We start from the raw sequence: 20,046 nt of genomic DNA on the forward strand, positions 1-20,046 counted from the left end.
TATGAAGAAGCTAGATCAGAAGTGGAATAGCCAATACTTGAACTGGCACTTTGAGGACCAAGCCCCCAGCTAATTCAGGAGCCTTTGGGGCCACTCAAACTGTTACCCAAATGATAGCTGTCTAGGCAAAAACCAGTATTGGGTGCCTACAGTTTCCATAATCTACTTGGTGGTCTTAGGACATATTTCCCCACAGATGAGGGGATATTACTGTTTGGTGTTTTTGTTTTGTTTTGTTTTGTTTTGTTTTTAAATACTCAGCCTGATTTAAGCGTTAAAGCTTCTAGGTGAGGCAGTGTGTGGTGTAGCAGGTTAACCTGCTTGCAACACTGACATCCCATGTCAGAGCATTGGTTAGAGTCTGTGCCCAGTATGTTTCCAATCCAGATCCCTGCTGATGGCATCTGGGAAAACAGCAGATGATGAGTCCCAGGGTGCCCCTGCTGCACATGTGAGACCAGGATGAAGTTCACCTGGCTTTAGCCAGGGACATTTGGAGAGTGAAAGAGTAGATGGAAGATATCTCTCCCTCCCTCCCTCCCTCCCTCCCTCCCTTCCCCCTCTTTTCCTCTGCCTTTCAAATAAATAAATCTTTTAAAAAGAAAAGAAAAAATAGGTTAAAAAAACTTCCAGATTATGTCATGGTAGGATATCTTCAGGAACTAAGAGTAGATTTCTTAGGATACAAAAAGCATTAATAAAAGATATATTTTTTTTAAAGATTTATTTATTTGAAAGGCAGAATTACAGAGAGGTAGAGACAGAGAGAGGTCTTCCATCCCCTGGTTCACTCCCCAGATGGCCGCAATAGCTGGAGCTGTGCTGATCCAAAGCCAGGAGCCAGGAGCCTCCTCCAGGTCTCACATGTGAGTGCAGGGGCTCAAGGACCTGGGACATCCTCTACTGCTTCCCCAGGCTACAGCAGAGAGCTGGATCAGAAAAGGAGCAGCCAGGATTAGAACTGGCGCCCATATGGGATGCTGGCACTCCAGGCCAGGGCTTCAACCCACTACACCACAGCGCTGGCCCCAAGATAAAATTTTTTTAAAAAGCTCCAAGTGGTAAAATCAACCTATATTGAAAAGTGAGATTAACAAAAGAGGCTGGCGCCGCAGCTCAATAGGCTAATCCTCTGCCTGCGGCGCCAGCACACCGGGTTCTAGTCCTGGTCGGGGCACCGATCCTGTCCCAGTTGCCCCTCTTCCAGGCCAGCTCTCTGCTGTGGCCCGGGAGTGCAGTGGAGGATGGCCCGAGTGCTTGGGCCCTGCACCCGCATGGGAGACCAGGAGAAGCACCTGGCTCCTGGCTTCGGATCAGCGTGGTGTGGCGGCCATTGGAGGATGAACCAACGGCAAAAGGAAGACCTTTCTATCTGTCTCTCTCTCTCTCTCACTGACCACTCTGCCTGTCAAAAAAAATTTAAAAAAAAAAAAAAGAAAGAAAGAAAGAAATAGATTAACAAAAGAGATTGCTAAAGAAGATACAGCAGTTATAGATGTTGGGGAAAGTATTTAATGTGTATTTGATAAAGGACTGTATTCTTGAAATTTTATAATAAAAAGACATCTACATCAATAAGAGCAGATTTGAACAGGTAATTTACAAAGGCAAATATAGGAGTGACCAATAAGTAAGCATATGAAAGTGCTCAATATCACTTATCAGTGGGGTGAAGATTTAAACTGCAATGAGAATCTAATGATATACTAATTCTAGTTCTAGATGTTTCTTTTCTTTTTTTTTATTTTTTATTTTATTTTATTTATTTATTTTTTATTTTATTTTTGACAGGCAGAGTGGTCAGTGAGAGAGAGAGAGACAGAGAGAAAGGTCTTCCTTTTTGCCGTTGGTTCACCCTCCAATGGCCGCCGCGGTTGGCACGCTGCGGCCGGTGCACCACGCTGATCCAATGGCAGGAGCCAGGTACTTATCCTGGTCTCCCATGGGGTGCAGGGCCCAAGCACTTGGGCCATCCTCCACTGCACTCCCTGGCCACAGCAGAGAGCTGGCCTGGAAGAGGGGCAACCGGGACAGGATCGGTGCCCCGACCAGGACTAGAACCCGGTGTGCCGGCGCTGCAAGGCGGAGAATTAGCCTAGTGAGCCACGGCACCAGCCTCTTTTTTTTTTTTTTTAAAGGTTTATTTATTTATTTGAGAGGCAGTTACAGAGAGGGAGAGATAGAGAGGTCCTCCATGTTCTGGTTCACTTCCCAAATGGCCATAATAGCTAGAGCTGGGCTGATGCAAAGCCGGAGCCAGGAGCTTCTTTTGTGTCTCCCTCATAGGAGCAGGGGCACAAGCAGTTAGGCCATCTTCTGCTGCCTTCCCAGTTCATTGACTGGCAGGGAGCTGGGAAGGAAGTGGAGCAGCTGGGATTCCCGCCAGCACCCATATGGGATGCTGATGCTGTATGTGAAGGCTCAACCTACAATGCCATAGTGCTGACCCCTCTAGGGAAACAGCCAAGGAGAATAAACACATTGAGGTGTACCATGCATAACAGAAGTTAAAAGGAGTGAACTACTTGAAGAAGATGTTTGCCCTAGCAGTTAAGACAACCACATTCTACTATGGAGTACCTAGATTTCAATTCCTGACTCTGGCACTTGATTCAGCTTCTTGCTAATACAGACCTTGGGGGGCCGGTGGTGATGGCTCAAGCAGTTCTTTTTGTTTTTTAATAAAAGGATTGAGCTACTGATATTCAGCAATATGATTGAATCTTAAAATCATGTTGAAAAGCCAGATAGTGTCTGGTGCTATACACAGCAGCAAATTCATATGAGGTCACCAGCCAAGTGATTATTAAAGAGCCATTTAAAAATCGCTAAAAAAGGGTTAGAGAGCAGGTTTCTAGCTTGCCTCATCACATCCCACTTTGCAATCCTGAATCCAGATTTAGATCCCACTTACCCACTGTACTTACTGGGTAAGCAGCTGTATTAGAGAAAATATGGTAGGCCCACAAGTTGAAGAAAGTTACCCTAAAGAGGGACATGTGTAGCTAATGCTAGATTTCTATTCAGAATAGAAGACTGAATAGAGGAAGCTGGGACAGAGTGTAAAGGGCAGCCCTACTACAGTGGATACCTTGTTTTGTTGAGACCATGTCTAGAAGAACTAGATGGATATTGTTTTGTAGTAGACTGAGTAAGCTTATCTGAGTGTATTGTTATTCTTTGGACACTATTCAGGGGTTCTGAAAGCAGCAGCAGCAACAAGCATTCTTGGAGGCAAGCCCTTTCCTGCTAGATTAAAGCAGGTGGATTCTGCGCTCACCCCCAACCCAGTGAGCCACTGAGAGAATCTTGGATCTTTCTTTTAGGAGCTCATCCAACTGTGAAGAAAAGTTTAGTATAGTGGGATCCTGTGTAATTACTGGTTTTTCTTTTTTTTTTTTTTTTTCCTTTTCTCTTTAAATATTTATTTTATTTGAAAGGCAAGAGTTACAGAGGGAAAGAGAGAGATCTTCTGTCTGCTAGTTCACTCCCCACATGGCCACAGAGGCCAAGGCTGGGGCCAGGCACCAAGAGCTTCAACCATCTGGGTTTCTCATGTGGGTGACGGGCCCAAATGCTTGGTCCAGCTTCAGCTGCTTTCCCAGCCCATTAGCAGGGAGCTGGATCAGAAGTGGACCAGCTGGGACTTGAATTGGTACCCATATGGGATACTGGTGTCACAGGCAGTGGCTTAACCCACTGTGCCACAACACCAACTCCTAGGTTTTTTCCAAAACCTTTTTTTCCTGACTCCTACCTTCTATTTCTTTTTTTTTGTTTGTTTTGTTTTTGACAGGCAGAGTGGACAGTGCGAGAGAGAGAGACAGAGAGAAAGGTCTTCCTTTTGACATTGGTTCCCCCTCCAATGGCCGGCGCACCACGCTGATCCAAAGGCAGGAGCCAGGTGCTTCTCCTGGTCTCCCATGCGGGTGCAGGGCCCAAGGACTTGGGCCATCCTCCACTGCACTCCCTGGCCACAGCAGAGAGCTGGCCTGGAAGAGGGGCAACCTGGACAGAATCTGGGGCCCCAACCGGGACTAGAACCCGGTGTGTCGGCGCCACTAGGCGGAGGATTAGCCTATTGAGCCACGGCGCTGGCTCCTACCTTCTATTTCAGTGAACAAATGTAACCCTAGGGAACTTTGAGAAAGGCTGTGTGCATTGGTATAGTGGGAAAGAAGCCACTCATCAACTAGGTACTGTAGTGTTGAAGATGAGCCTTTTTGTTCCAGTTTTACCTATATGTGTGTTTGTGTTTTAAGAATAATTGTTATAAAGCTTAATTACCAATTTGTACATGAGTACAATTTGTATCACACTGTCTCTTAGTCACTCTTTTAAATGTCAACATGTACTTAAAAAAATCAGTGAAAAATTTTCAGTTCTCTAGGAAATAAGACTGCATCAGCTACTAAATTATCTACTCACAACAGCGGGTAGTTATTAAACCTTATTTTACAGCCAAACAAGTATATATATATAAGTAGTACACACACAGTTGTGGAAGAATGATAATGGCTTCATAGCATGCCTGTGTAAGCTTTAATTCCTGAGCATTTGTTAGGATCTAAAAGTCTAAGACATTTTTTGCTCCGTGTATCCCACACGCCTCCACACTCAGTTGTTATGCCTTAAGGACCATGTGTGCATGTCATAGGCAAGAACCAGGCTATATGGGGGTAGAAATCACTACTTGTCTCATTGCAGGATAGAGGAATTAGAGCAGAGATACTTGGGTTCTTATATTCTTTCCCTGTGTTCATGTCATACAGTTAGTATTGTGCCATGTAATACTCTGTCTTTGAGATTTTGGTCTTTCACTTCTGTTTTGATCCAGTCTTCATACATTTAATAACCATTCACTGGCTTTAGAATTTACTTTTTCATTTTTAAAAAATTTATTTATTTGAAAGGCAGAGTTACACTGATGGGGGGGAGGGGGGATCTTTGATCTGTTGGTCCACTCTCCAAATGGCTGCAACAGTAAAGGCTGAGCCAGGCCAACATTAAGAGCCAAGAACTCCATCCTGGTCTCCCACATGGGTGGCCAGGGCCCAATTATTTGGGCCATCTACTGCTGCTTACCTAGGCACATTAGCAAGGAGCTGTATCTGAAGCTGAACAGCTGGTACTTGAGCTGGAGCCCATATGAGATGCCAGCATTGTAGGCTTAACCTGCTGTGTCACAGTGCCTGGTGGCTAGCCCCTAGAATCCAATTTTTAAATCTTCCACGAAAAGCTAAGTGTTTCCGGAACATTTCCTCTCATTCTAATCAAGGAATGTGGAAAATGGCAAATATAATTAAGAGTATTCCTGGAATATGACTGTTTTGCTTCTTTGACAGCTCCATTAAACTGTGAATGGTAGTCTTAAATTTAATAGAATTCAGTCCTGGCAGAAAAGTGCTATTGGGTCACAGATTTGATACTGATGTGGGAATGAGTATGTTTCCCCTTTGTGTTGAATTTGAAATGCAGAGTTACAGAGAGGAAAACATTTTACAAAATGAAAGTCAGAAGCTTTCTTAGTGATTAGGCAGGAGCCAGCAGGTCTGTCAGCTGTGAAGCAGGACGCTTTGCTTTCTCCTTGGGATAAATATTCCATACTTTAACTTCAGTGCTACACATTTTCAGCCTTGCTTAAGCTCAAATTCCTGTTCTTTGGTTTTAGAGTTCTAAAGTTTGATATTCAGTGCCTTGTCTTTATTTGCTGTCTCTAAGCAATTGCCCTTTGGGGTTGGATCTTTGCAGGGTGAGAAAGACTGGCAGAAATATGAGACAGCTCGACGGCTGAAGAAATGTGTGGACAAGATCCGGAACCAGTATCGAGAAGACTGGAAGTCCAAAGAGATGAAAGTCCGGCAGAGAGCCGTAGCCCTGTACTTCATTGACAAGGTGAAAGCATCTTCCTGTATGCATTGAGTAGTGTTGAGCTTAACAAAGGTGTATGGACTGTCTGCTTTGCTTCAAGCCATGTACTAGTGCTGGAGAGAAGGGTGACACCTTGACACTCACTGTCTTGCTTACATCAATCCTAGTTTGGAAGGAAGATATAGTGGGAAAGGCATCCACAGTGTGTCTTCTACTGCTGTCTAAATTCAGTCTGCCTGATGCAAAAATTGCATGAATTTGAATGTCAGAAATGTTTATTAACTTTTTAAAAAATTTGTTCTGCATCACAACCTAACACAAAAATATATGTGTGTGTGTTTGTAACTGAATCAAATGTTGCACCAAAAAATGCTTCCCTATACTATGAACAGTGAATCCTGATATTTTGCACACTCATTCTTTTAGAAAGAGAGATTACAAACCATAAAATTGGTTAGATATACCACAGATGTATCACTATAGTTTGAACAGTAGTAGTCAAGAGGCTAGAACAGGTTTTCAGTATTTAAGAGAAAAACTTTGTATTTCCTCAGTTTTGCACTGTTTATATTTCAGTACAAATTCTGAATTGTTTCAAAATTAAGCAAAAATGAAGACACTAGCTTTTTTGATTCTCTCAGAAAACACTGCCTTGTTTGCTGCCTTGTGTTATTAAAATATTTTTCTTCCTTTCCTCGATCCTAATTTCAGAGGACATAGTAGAGAAAAGAGAAGCTTAGACATGACATGATTCAAATCTCAGCTGCTCTGCTTCTGATACAACTTCCTGCTATGCATCTAAGAAAGCAGCAGCAGCAGATAGCCCAAGTATAAGTTTAACATCCCCGTGACTTTCATGCAAATAAGTAACACCAAGTAATTCAGCTTGCAGTCTGCTGACTCTGTCCCCAAAGAGAATTAGTTCTGTGTTTCCTAGAGATCCTATGAGGTTTGTATCTCTCTATTCATACTCATTTTTTTTCTCTCCCCCCCACCCTCTTTCCTGGACAGCTTGCTCTGAGAGCAGGCAATGAGAAGGAAGAAGGAGAAACAGCAGACACTGTGGGTTGCTGCTCACTTCGTGTGGAGCACATCAATCTGCACCCAGAGTTGGATGGTCAGGAGTACGTGGTAGAGTTTGACTTCCTTGGGAAGGACTCAATCAGATACTATAACAAGGTCCCTGTTGAGAAGAGAGTAAGTTAATGTGGCCTGTGCTTCCTGCCTGTTTCTACATCTATTCAGTAAGCATTTATGGAGGGCTTTTTTGTGAACTCTGCACTCTGCTGGGAACTAGCAAAAATGACTTAAAATATAGGGAGGGGTATTATGGTGCCTGACCTTGACCCTGGGTTACTTTCTGAGAATAAAAGGCTATCTTCTCTAGCAGTATTCAACAACATACTAGAGAGAACTGGCCCTCACAGCAAACCTAATGTAATATTGAAACTGTTGTTTTCATGACTCAACCACAACTTGGTATTCCCTGGTCATTTTTCATCTTTGTTCCTTTGTGTTTTTGCTCAGCCTCTCTATGACTATGTGAAAGGGTAAGCTGTTAGTCCCCAAATCACTGAGGAGGGCACTAAAACTCCATAGTCCCAACCTAATTTTTCCTAAAGTATTGGGCTTGAGCCAGAGGCCCAGAGGATAGGTGTTTAATGAGTAATTAGTTCTGCTGGTTGTGGAGGTGCTCCAGGCTAAAGGAGACTTAAGAGACCTAAAGTTAAATGTAATAGCTGACTTCACATTGGACTCTTCATTGGGGAAGTAAAGGACATCATTAGGTCATCTGACAAAATGGGAATATGGATAAAAGATAATACTATATATCATTTAAATTCATGAGACTGTCAGTACTGTGTGAATGTAAGGGAACAGTTCTCTATTTTTAGGAAATACACACTATTTAGGGCTAAAGGGACATAATATATTAAGTATCTACAGGTGACTCAGAAAAAAAAAATACTTGTGTTTACGTATTATATATACATGCACATACATACATAAGTACACACACAGGGAAAAAGCAGACAAATGTCCTGCATGGAATAAGCTGGACCAGTGAATCTGGGTAAAAGGATGCATCGGTGTTCCTTTTTGCCTTTTCTTTTTTTTTTAAGTTTGAAATTATTCCTAAGTTAATTTTTTAAAAAGAATAATAATTCATTTCTTTTAGGTTTTTAAGAATTTACAGTTATTTATGGAGAATAAGCAACCTGAGGATGATCTTTTTGACCGACTCAATGTGAGTAGACAAAGTACTTTAGCTGAAGGGTGTCCCAGATGGAACTTTACAAGCTCCTAATGGGGTTCCTTCTTCAGCCTGCCTGGTCTTGTGGCACTCTAGATACTCTTCCCTCTTTTGGGGCACACAGTGAATCCCTGACCAGGAGCAATTATCTCTGCTAAAACCCAGAGGCATGGGGTTAGGTGACCCTTGCCTTTCATTTTCCTGTGGCTCCTACAGAGCCTTCTGGCTTGATGTTCATCCACCTGTGCTGGCGACCCAAAACCTGTCACTGATATTTTAATAGGAAATGCCAAATTTGCTTAATTGACCTGCTTAAGATTGAAATGCTTCATAGAGAGTATTCATTCTGGAATTCTTTTCCTAACTTCTACTTGCAGGGCAGTGACTATGATGGCCTAAATGACTCCTTGGCCTTGCTAGAAGGGGCAGGGTCATCAAGACTTTTACCTAAAATCCCAGTATCTTCTCTGTTGCTTTGTCTCTTTCAGACTGGCATTCTAAATAAGCATCTTCAGGATCTCATGGAGGGCTTAACAGCCAAGGTATTCCGTACATACAATGCCTCCATCACGCTACAACAGCAGCTAAAAGAACTCACAGCTCGTAAGTATTGTTTGTGGCCAGACGAGGCCTGAAGTAAAACTTCATTGTATAAACTCCATGCTGTTTCCTCACTCCTATTTTAACTTCATCTGTTCTGAAAATGCCTGCATTTTGTATCTGTTATTCAAAAGCTCACAGGGTAAAGACAGTGCTGTGATGTTGTTAAATTGGAGGATGTAGGGCCAGCATTGTGGCGTAGCAGGTAAAGCTGCCGTCTGCGATTTGCATCCCATATGGGCGCTGGTTTGTGTCCAGGCTGCTCTGCTTCTGATCCAGCTCTCTGCTAATGGCCTGGGAAAAGCAGTGAAAATGGCCCAAGGGTTTTGGCCCCTAATATCCACTTGTAAGACCTGGAAGAAGCTCCTGGCTCCGGCCTGGCCCAACTCTGGCCATTGCAGCCACCTGCGGAGTGGATCAGTGGATGGAAGGTCTCTGTCTCCCCCTCTCTCTGTGTAACTCTTTCAAATAAATAAATATTTAAAAGGAAAGTAATTGGAAGGAGTAAAGTTGTCAGTGCTTACCAGAAAATACAGGAGCAACTCCTTTTCCTGAGGTTTCTGTCTTTTTATTCATCCCCCCCCAACAAGAGAAAGTAATAGGCTAAAAACTAGCCATAGACAATACCAGCAGGACCGACAGGCTTTTTCTTGGAGTCCAGTCACTATTAAATTTCAACTGCCTTCCATAAATATGTTAAAATGTAATTTTATTTGGATGACATCTATAATTTGAATTTCTAAGATTTAATTATTGGGTGGGAGGGAAGTTATGGGGGGGAGCCATTGTAATCCATAAGCTGTACTTTGGAAATTTATATTCATTAAATAAAAGAAAAAAAAAGATTATTTATTTGAAAGGCAGAGTTACAGAGAGGCAGAGACAGAGAGAGAGGTCTTCCATATACTGGTCCATTCCCCAGGTGGCCACAATGGCTGTGCTGATCCAAAGCCAGGAGTTTCCTCCTAGTCTCCCATGTGGGTACAGTGGCCCCAAGACTTGGGACATCTCCTAACGCTTTCCCAGGCTATAGCAGAGAGCTGGTTTGGAAGTAGGGTAGCTGGGTCTCGAATTGGCACCCTTATGAAATGCTGGAACTGCAGGCTTGGCTTTACCCACTATACCACAGCACTGGCCCCAGACATCTATAAGTTGTAAATTATAATAATATACTGCCTTGTGGCTTAAAAATGTAAATCTAAGCTTCCTGTGTCTCATTATCTTTACAAACTTTTTCTGTTCAGATTCCACATTTTCTTCATTTTCTTGTGTGTGGAAGTAGGGAATTAGGCAAGCAGATGAAGAATCCCTGAAAAAATTCCTTGGGCAAAAAGAAAGATATAGATTTCATAATACCCAAAAGACCCAAAATCCTTATGATGGGAAAAAAATCCAGGCCAAACTTAAATAGAAAGTTCTTGTTGTCATTCATAATACATTTGCCTCTCAGATTTTGACTCTGTGCCTTGGGAGAAATGGGACCTTCTGAGTGTAATAACTACCGGTAAAATCTTGGGGAAGACACATTATGTATGTTCTTTTGGCATATAAAGGTATAAGGACAGAAATTATCATGGGCAGAGAGGGCTTACAGATTCTGAGGATGACTTTCCTTTTCCTCCCCCCGCCCTCTTTTAAGATTTTATTTATTTGAGAGGTAGAGTTACAGATAGAGGGGGAGACAGAGAGAAGGGTCTTCCATCCACTGGTTCACTCCCCACATGGCCACAACAGCCATAGCTGGGGAGCTTCTTTTGGGTCTCCCATGTAGGTACAGGGGTCCAAGCACTTGGGCCATCTTCCATTGCTTTCCCAGGCCATAGCAGAGAGCTGGATTGGAAGTGGAGCAGCCAGAACTAGAACTGGTACCCCTGTGGGATGCCAGCACTGAAGGCAGAGAATTAACCTACTTTGCCACAGTGCTGGCCCCAGCATATAAACTCTTCATGCTTCTTTTCTTTACAGCGGATGAGAACATCCCAGCAAAGATCCTTTCTTACAACCGTGCCAATCGAGCTGTTGCAATTCTTTGTAACCATCAGAGGGCACCACCCAAAACTTTTGAGAAGTCTATGATGAACTTGCAATCTAAGGTATTTTGGATATGGGGTATTAAAGTGAATGAACCTTGTCTGCTGTGGGCAAACCATCTGCAAATCAGAATTTTTTTTTTTAACAGTCTACCCTTTTATGATGGAATATTATCAGGCCAGTTCTGTTCTGAAAGAAAGGTCCATGCTAAAAATAAACAGGTGGAAATATTATAATGGTTATTATCCCTGTCAGGATTCCAAATATCAGGATACCTGTTGTTCAGGAGATCTGATCTATGGATAGAAATTCCACATTGGCCACGTGTTGTTTTCAAAAGCTAATTTTGATGTACCCTCTAATTGCTAATTGTTGCATGAGGAAAATAGATATAAAAGAATTTTCATAGTTCTTGCCACAGCTCAGAAATACAACTATTTCCAAACTAGATTGTTTCAAATAGAAAAGATGATGAAACAATGATATTTAAGTTCTCAGTAGTCCTAGCACAACTATTTTTATTGTTACACGTTCTACATGAATCATATTTTTATTTATAGTTCACCATCAAACATCTGTTGAATACTGGCTGTGTGCTAGACAGAGTTGCTGCCTTAGAGGGAGAGACTGACGTGCAAACAAGGAGATGCTGTTCCTCTTCCGTGTGCCTTTCTCCTCCCTACAACTCTGCCTGGTACTGAGCTTTTAAGCCACTAGGCACTTAACATTTGATAATGAGCATTTCTGTCTTTGCAATAGCTGCATAACTAACCCATCCTAGTTTGCTAACTCACAGTGAGCATTTACAGATATTTCACTGTAGAGTAAAAACACAGGGTTCCAGAGCAAACCAATTATATCAAAATATAGTTACTAAATATATGTAAAGTCTTGGTTCTGAGTCCTGTAAATTTCAAGGTAGTAATGAATATAAATACTAATTCAGGATTTTTGTAACAGTTGTGATATGAAAATATAACATTTATTGGTGGTAATAACAGGTACTACTGATATAATAGTTCACTGCCCACATTAATATGGAAGAAGAAATAATAAATTTCAACTAGAGGTTAAGAAAATTACAGTGTGATTTTTTTGAGCCAAGTTTGTGAAATTTAAAAACTGGTTTTGTGGAATGCGACTTGTACATTTTCAGGCTCAGAGTATATTCTGTCTATTTATTTCTCAAAGATAAATATCCAGAAGTAGTACATCTGGGTCAAAAAACAGATACAGCCTATTTATGCTACAGATGCCATCTGGATGTCCCAAAGGGCTGTACATGTCCATGATGAAGGAATATACGTGACTAAAAATCCTTGAACCATGTTGGTAGGCAGGGAACTTTATAGACTGTCCATCCTAGTAGCACCCATTTGCTGCCACTCCTTTAGCTGGTGGTCATCTAGTATTGTTTATTCTTTTCATGTTATTCCAAACCAAAAATAAAAGCATAAATATTCAAGTGCTATTTACCTAATTCAGGAGACCCTCCCTGGAGCATGAGGAGCTCTTTTGTTGCTCTCACTCAGAAACCACTGTTTGGGCAGCCCAGGCTGCCTGCCAGACGAGCCCTCCAAGCCCAGGAACTCCTGTCCTATGTGCCCACAAAGCAAACACACGCCCCTGTTCTCCAAGTGAATCAATGGATTCTTTGACGCTTTGAGAGAATTTGACACAGCCTGCCAATTTAGCATTCACATAAATGGTTAAAAGATTGTGGTTTGCTGCATTTCTAGCCTGAGAAAAATCTGGCTTGTGGCATCTGTGATGCTTTTGGTGTATTTGGAATCTATCCCCTCAGCTTGGCTTCAGACAACATAGATGTTGGAAGCAAGCCATTCATAGTAAAACATATTTAATGATTCTCTCACAATGATGGCCTCTGTTTTTAGTCATGAGCTGTGTGTGTGTGTGTGTGTGTGTGTCTAATAAACAATTCTAGACTCTGAGCAGTAGGCCAGTGTGTGTGAATCAAGCATGTATTTATTTTCTCTGTGGAGGTTCTGTTGACCTCACAGATCAGCAAGGTGACTGCAGCTCTGGGGTTCTCCTGTCCCTAGCAGTTTGAGGCCACTGGTTTGGACTCTAGCTTCATGGCATTACCTGCTGTGGTTTCTAAACAAAAACCAAGAACTTAAATTCCAGAAATGCTTCAAGGATTCCAAAAAGCAAGAAAGACTCAAAACAACTCTTTTCTCTTCCTTTCCACCATATTTGATTTGAGGAAGAAGTGTCAAAAGTTAAATATTTTCATATCTCTTATTTTTGAGTTATAACTTCCTTCCCATCTCATCTCCTTTTAAAAACAGTGCCAGAACCAGGCCATGCTTTGTATTGATTTGGGATAGACTGGCCGAGCTGCTTATTTCCTCTGTACCTTTTATTTATTTATTTATTTTTTATTTTATTTAAAAAAATTTTTTTTGGCAGGCAGAGTGGACAGTGAGAGAGAGACAGAGAGAAAGGTCTTCCTTTTGCCATTGGTTCACCCTCTAATGGCCACAGCGGCCAGCGCACCGCGCTGATCCAAAGCCAGGAGCCAGGTGCTTCTCCTGGTCTCCCATGCGGGTGCAGGGCCCAAGCACTTGGGCCATCCTCCACTGCACTCCTGGGCCATTGCAGAGAGCTGGCCTGGAAGAGGGGCAACCGGGACAGAATCCGGTGCCCTGACCGGGACTAGAACCTGGTGTGCCGGTGCCGCAGGTGGAGGATTAGCCTATTGAGCCGCGGCGCCAGCCCCTGTGTACCTTTTAATTGCCATATTTTTAGCTTCTTGGATATTCTCTTCAGTGCATTGTTTTTTCTTGAAGATGGCAGCTCTGTTGCAGAGTGCTGGTAGAAGCTGAAGAGTGAAGTGGACTTGCTTATTATTTGCAAGGATTCTGTCTCAGCTTCTTCAAAAATAGCTCCTCCTTGTAGTGAAGCCCAGAAACTGGCACAGGACCCATTTGATAACAGCTGTCATCTCTAGCCCTTCTTATGATGCTCTGTCATTGAAAGATTAGCATCCAAAAATCCCAGTCCCACCAGGCTCTTTTCCTGAGCTTCTGTACTGATGAGGTCCCAGGTTATCAGTTCTCTATCAAGCCCTTTTTTCCTTGAAGGGTCACTGGAGAACATACATGAATAATAAACAGCCACTTAACTCAGCAGTCATTGTGTGTCTCCTCTGTACTTTCATGAAGCCACTCTTGGTGTTTTTACCTGGCAAACAACCGAGAAAAAAGAGCGAGCCTGCCTGCTGGAGATTGCTTCCAGGTTTCATCTTCTGTGATGGAGCCCTTCCCTTTTTCCTTTTTGGCTCACTTCACTCCTAACTTTACTGTGTTCTTCTCTGCTCAGATTGATGCCAAGAAGGAACAGCTAGCAGATGCTCGGAGAGACCTGAAAAGCGCAAAGGCTGATGCCAAGGTCATGAAGGATGCTAAGACCAAGAAGTATGTACCTGGTACTGTGCAAAGTTGGAGGGTTTATTATTAATCAGAGGTGTAGCCCCTCCAGGGGCTTCTGGGATTTTCTGTGCTTGGATCTTTTGTGTTTTTACTGCCCTGAAATGGCAGGGTAAGGTAGCAGTATACGTGTTTCTGTCCAGGAGCCAGGCCTTGTTCTTGATGACTCTTTTATTTTTCCAGGGTGGTAGAGTCAAAGAAGAAAGCTGTGCAAAGATTGGAGGAGCAGCTGATGAAGCTAGAAGTTCAGGCTACAGACCGAGAGGAGAATAAACAAATTGCCTTGGGAACCTCCAAACTCAATTATCTGGACCCTAGGATCACAGTGGCTTGGTAAGCATTGTGCATGTCTTGCTCTCCTGCTGACTGAAGATGGTGGAGGGGGTTCTGAGAGCACTGTGGGCTGCCACATGCCATTCTAAGCAACACACTTGTCCTCTGGGGAAACTTCTAACTTCTGCCGTGTACTTTAGCTCTGGCTGCTAAATCTTGTCTACAATAGCATTGGAACATCTTGGATGGTCAATACTGTTAGACCCACTTTGTATTTATTTTCTGTTTTTCTAAGGTGGCTATCATCCTTATGAAATTTTTGGACAGGAATGGAAACTTTTTTTATTTATTTTCTTGAAAGAGTTAGAGGCAGAGAAAGAGATCTTCCATCTTCTGGTTCATTTCCCAAATGGCTGCAACAGCTGGGACTGGGTTGACCCGAAGCCAGGAGCTTGGAGCTTTTCTGGGTCTCCCACATGGGTGCTGAGGCCCAAGAACTTGGACCATCTTCTGATGCTTTCCCAGGCCATAACAGAGCTGGACTGGAAGTGGAGCAGCCAGAACTTGAACCAGGTCCCATATGGGATGGCAACACTGCAGGTGGGGACTTTACCCACTGTGCCACAGTGCTGGCTCCAGGAATGCAAACCATTTACCCTTACTGAAGGAAAAAATAGAAGAGCTTGTCCATCTACACTTTCATAACTTTTCCACGTAATCTTTGCAAGTTGAGGAAGAATGGCAAAAAGTATAGAAATGAGAATACAGATCTGAACAACCTACACAAAAAGGTATAACAAAGGCATAAGTTCTCTGTGCCTGCACTCACACCTGTTCTTCTAGACCAGAGGTTCCACCCAGATCTTCTACCCTTTTTGCTTAGTTTGATGTTAGAGGAGAGGTTTAGTTAGCTCTTAAGAGGCAGTATCTATGGTACAGTGGTAAAGAGCCATGCTGGGTTCAAATTTTAGCTCCACTACTGACTAGCTGTGGCACATCTGAACCTATACTTCAAGTCTGGGCCATTGCTTTCTGAATCACACTAATCCCCCTTCTCTCCTTTATTTGCAGGTGCAAGAAGTGGGGCATCCCAATTGAGAAAATTTACAATAAAACCCAGCGGGAGAAATTTGCCTGGGCCATCGACATGGCTGATGAGGACTACGAGTTTTAGCCAGTCTCAAAGGGCAGGGTTCTGTGAAAAGGAACAGTGTGGTTTGGGGAAGATGGAAAAACTGTGAGCCTCACTTGCCCTCACACTGGAGGGAGAGAGGCAGCAAGTCTTAACAAACCATCTTTGCGAAAAGAGAAACCTGGAGATATTATAAGGGAGAGCTGAGCCAGTTGTCCTATGGACAACTTATTTAAAAAATATTTCAGATATCAAAATTCTAGCTGTATGATTTGTTTTGAATTTTGTTTTTATTTTCAAGAGGGCAAGTGGATGGGAATTTGTCAGCAATCTGCCAGACAAATTCACTGTTTCACTGAAATGTTTGGATTCTCTTAGCTACTGTATGCGAAGTCCGATTATATTGGTGCGTTTTTACAGTTAGGGTTTTGCAATAACTTCTATATTTTAATAGAAATGAATTCCTAAACTCCCTTCCCTCTCCCCTGTTTCAGGAATTAAAATTAAGTAGAACAAAAACCCAGCGCACCTGTTAGAGTTGTCACTCTCTATTGTCATGGGAATCAATTTTCATTAAACTTGAAGCCGTCGTGACATCGGCAGTGTTTTGGTTCAGACACCTATTCACAGAAAAGCATGATGGGAAAATATTTCCTGACTTGAGTGTTCCTTTTTAAATGTGAATTTTTATTTCTTTTTAATTATTTTAAAATATTTAAACCTTTTTCTTGATCTTAAAGATCGTGTAGATTGGGTTGGGGAGGGATGAAGGGCGAGTGAGTCTAAGGATAATGAAATAATCAGTGACTGAAACCATTTTCCCATCATCCTTTGTTCTGAGCATTCTCTGTACCCTTTAAGATGTCCCATCTTTTTGTTTTTAAACCCCAGTCTTTCACTTGAAAGATTTTATGATATAAAAAGTTCCACAGGTCAGTAAATTTAAAGGAAAATGAGTATTTGGTCCAAAAAAAAAAAAAGGAAAAATAATCAAGATTTTAGGGCTTTTATTTTTTTCTTTTGTAATTGTGTAAAAAATGGGAAAAAACATAAAAAGCAGAATTTTAATGTGAAGACATTTTTTGCTATAATCATTAGTTTTAGAGGCATTGTTAGTTTAGCGTGTGTGCAGAGTCCATTTCCCACATCTTTCCTCAAGTATCTTCTATTTTTATCATGAATTCCCTTTTAATCAACTGTAGGTTATTTAAAATAAATTCCTACAACTTAACGGAAATTTAGTGTCTGCCTCTTTGTTACCAAGGGCCCCAGACCAGAATTAGGGCCCTGGGACTGCATCTTAGTCTGGAATTTTTTTTTATTACTGAGGTCAGTAAAGTGGGAGCAGATGGGGTCAAGAACTATCTAAAAGTCTGGTGTAGACAATGTTTATTGGCAGGATAGAACAGGTATTGTTGAGTTAATTTTCAGAGAGCTTAAGGGAGCTTCTCTGGATTTGTTTGTGTGGCAGAGTTTACAGACAGGGTAGTAACAATTAAAGGTACTACACCAGATGGAATGCAGACTTCTCAAAAACCACAGTGGTCTAGCTTGCTAGCATGTAGTCAAGGAAGAGATCCACCTCTCTGAAGGTCTTGGTTCTCCCTAGAGCCCAGGACAGGGCTGGTGCTGGGCTCAAAACAGAATTCTGGAAGTCCTTAACAGCTTGTATTTCATTGACTAGTGAGGGAAATCACATTCACCAGGGAATAAAAAAGGTTTTGTAGCCATCATTCTCAGGAACAAGATACCATAGCCAGGTATTTTTGAGTTCTACAGTGTTGAGGTAGCTAGAATGTAGAATCTAAGGAATAGCAACAGAGGTTCTTTGGTGCCCAGTTGATTTGCTGTGGTGGTTGGTAACTTGCCTAACTAATCATCTGGTAGATCTCACTTCCATCCATGCATGGCCACATGGGCAAATCTGAAATTCTTTCTGATCAGACCCTTCCATGCTGCCTGAGCCCAGCTGTGGGCCAGTGGGGATGGCTCCCACTGCTATCCACACCAGACATCTGGGTGCAACCTCGTGACCGGTCAGTGAGTCCTGTCTGCTCTCCTTGCCAAAAGCCGTCAAATCTACCTCAGGCATTTACCACATTTAACACTGAAAAAACTTAACCAACCAACCCCAGCACTTCGCAGCTACCCGCCTCTCCTTCTCCTTCATTCCACAAACAAGCACCTGCCATGAGTCATCTACACCACCCGGTCATTCCCCACCCACTGCAGCTAGCTTCTGTCCCATCTGCCCCCAGTTCCCTCCCTTTGCTCTAACCACAACTGCCAATGACTAAGTGACCAAATCAATAAACAGGTTCTTTCTGCATCTTTCTTAAGCTCTTTATGGTGCTAGACGCTGTTGACCACTTTTTTTTTTTTTTAATCAGGCTGTTGCTGAGTCACCTCTTTTAATAGGGGTACGTAGGTGCCATGGTTCTTGTTTCACTAGCTAATTCTGTTCACACCTGAGGGTGATGACTCCTCTATCTCCAGCCAATAGTTCCTCCCTGAGCTCCAGACATGCTGCCAACTACATCTCTACAAAGGAAGTCCATGGGCACCTCAATCTCCACACATCCCTGGAAATGGGTTCAGTTCCCACTGCTCCAAGCCATCTCAGTGAAAAGCACCACACCTGCAAGCCCCCAACCCAGACACCAGGGTAATTATCCTTCATGTCGTTATCTCATACATCCAGTAATTGCCAACTCTTTAGTCACTTTCTAAATAGCATACACATTGAATACAGGAGAAAAGAAAATTGAGGCCTTAAAAATTCCCTCATACTCATATAATGAGACACTCTCAAGTTGTACTGAACTGAAAAGCACTTTTTTGAGAAAACATGTTATCCTGGAATGACCTTAGTCAAGCTAGTTCTGGATACTTAAAAGACAAAATCAGTAAACAGGGAGGCAAAGAAATGTAGCACAGACTTAGTATTTCTCACAATCCCAAGTATTCCACATAGACAAGCCTCATAAAGATCACTATTTTTTTTCAAATTGATAATTCTATTTATAATGTGTATATAATATGTAATATTTTTAGAAAACAAATATTTATGAATAACAAAATCAGAATTTGTATGAAGATAACCAGGAGAGTTTGGCCTGAAGCATCAGTGGACAGTAATTTATGATTTTTTTTTTAATTTTTTTTATTTAACAGATAGAGTTAGTGAGAAAGAGAGACACAGAGAAAGGTCTTCCTTCCGTTGGTTCACCCCACAAATGGTCGCCACGGTTGGCATGCTGCAGCCGGCACACTTGTGCCGATCCAAAGCCAGGAGCCAGGTGCTTCTCCTGGTCTCCCATGTGGGTGCAGGGCCCAAGCACTTGGGCCATCCTCCACTGCTTTCCTGGGCCACAGCAGGGAGCTGGACTGGAAGAGGAGCAACCTGGACTAGAATCCGGCACCCATATGGGATACTGGCACCTCAGGTGGAGGATTAACCGAGTGAGCCACGGTGCTGGCCCCAGTAATTCATGATTTTGGAAGCTGATGGGTTTGTGATTGACATTCACTATACTATGCTGTTTACAACCTAAACACACTTGAGATTCTTCACACAGTGTTTAAAGAATATTATTGGCTGGCACCGAGGCTCACTAGGCTAATCTTTCGCCTGCGGCGCCGGCATCCCGGGTTCTAGTCCCGGTCAGGGCGCCGGTTCTGCCCCGGCTGCTCCTCTTCCAGTCCAGCTCTCTGCTGTGGCCCGGGAGTGCAGTGGAGGATGGCCCAGGTCCTTGGGCCCTGCACCCGCATGGGAGACCAGGAGAAGCTCCTGGCTCCTGGCTTCGGATCAGCATGGTGCGCCGGCCGCAGCGCAGCAGCCATTAGGGGGTGAACCAATGGAAAAGGAAGACCTTTCTCTGTCTCTCACTGTCTACTCTGCCTGTCAAAATTTAAAAAAAAAAAAAAAAATTTGTTAATATTCATCTTGATTATACTAAAAGACAATTAGGCTTAAGCTGAATTATGACTAGTGCCAGCATCATATACTGATTGAAAAAAATAATATCTGGAGTGGACATTTGTTACTGTGGTAAAGATGTCACTTGGGAAGCCTGCATTCCATGTTGGAATGCCTGGGTTCAAGTCCTAGCTTTGCTCCCAATTCCAGCTTCCTGCTAATGTGTTCCCTGGGAGGCAGCACCTGATGTCTCAAGTAGTTAGGTCCCTGGTACCCACATATAAGACCCAGATTGAGTTCCTGGCTCCTGGCTCTGACCTGGCCTAGTTCTAGCTATTGAGGGCATTTAGGGAGTGAACCAACAGTTGGGAGATTTTCTCTCTGCCTTCCAAATAAAGTATTCTCTTTGCAACAATACATTGAATCAAAAAGTAGACACAAGTATATACCTGATTCTATTTACATCAAACTCTAGAATAGGGAAAACTAACTTTAGTGACCAAGTAAATTACTG

The 20,046-nt window shown here is 42.6% G+C and overlaps 1 protein-coding gene across 1 annotated transcript in view; it reads left to right on the forward strand.

Annotated features, from left to right (window-relative positions):
• The window catches only part of TOP1 (DNA topoisomerase I), a 99,042-nt gene extending 82,439 nt beyond the window's left edge, over positions 1-16,603 (forward strand). Inside the window, exons 14-21 of the mRNA XM_062204203.1 lie at positions 5,752-5,895; positions 6,883-7,068; positions 8,051-8,119; positions 8,614-8,728; positions 10,691-10,818; positions 14,102-14,196; positions 14,392-14,541; positions 15,553-16,603. Coding sequence (XP_062060187.1) covers positions 5,752-5,895; positions 6,883-7,068; positions 8,051-8,119; positions 8,614-8,728; positions 10,691-10,818; positions 14,102-14,196; positions 14,392-14,541; positions 15,553-15,655 — 990 coding nt within the window. The 3' untranslated portion in view covers positions 15,656-16,603. The remainder of the gene's footprint in view (positions 1-5,751; positions 5,896-6,882; positions 7,069-8,050; positions 8,120-8,613; positions 8,729-10,690; positions 10,819-14,101; positions 14,197-14,391; positions 14,542-15,552) is intronic.
• Positions 16,604-20,046: the final 3,443 nt, after the last annotated feature.

The sequence above is a fragment of the Lepus europaeus genome, chromosome 10 (genome assembly GCF_033115175.1).
Source record: "Lepus europaeus isolate LE1 chromosome 10, mLepTim1.pri, whole genome shotgun sequence".
Taxonomy (NCBI): domain Eukaryota; kingdom Metazoa; phylum Chordata; class Mammalia; order Lagomorpha; family Leporidae; genus Lepus; species Lepus europaeus.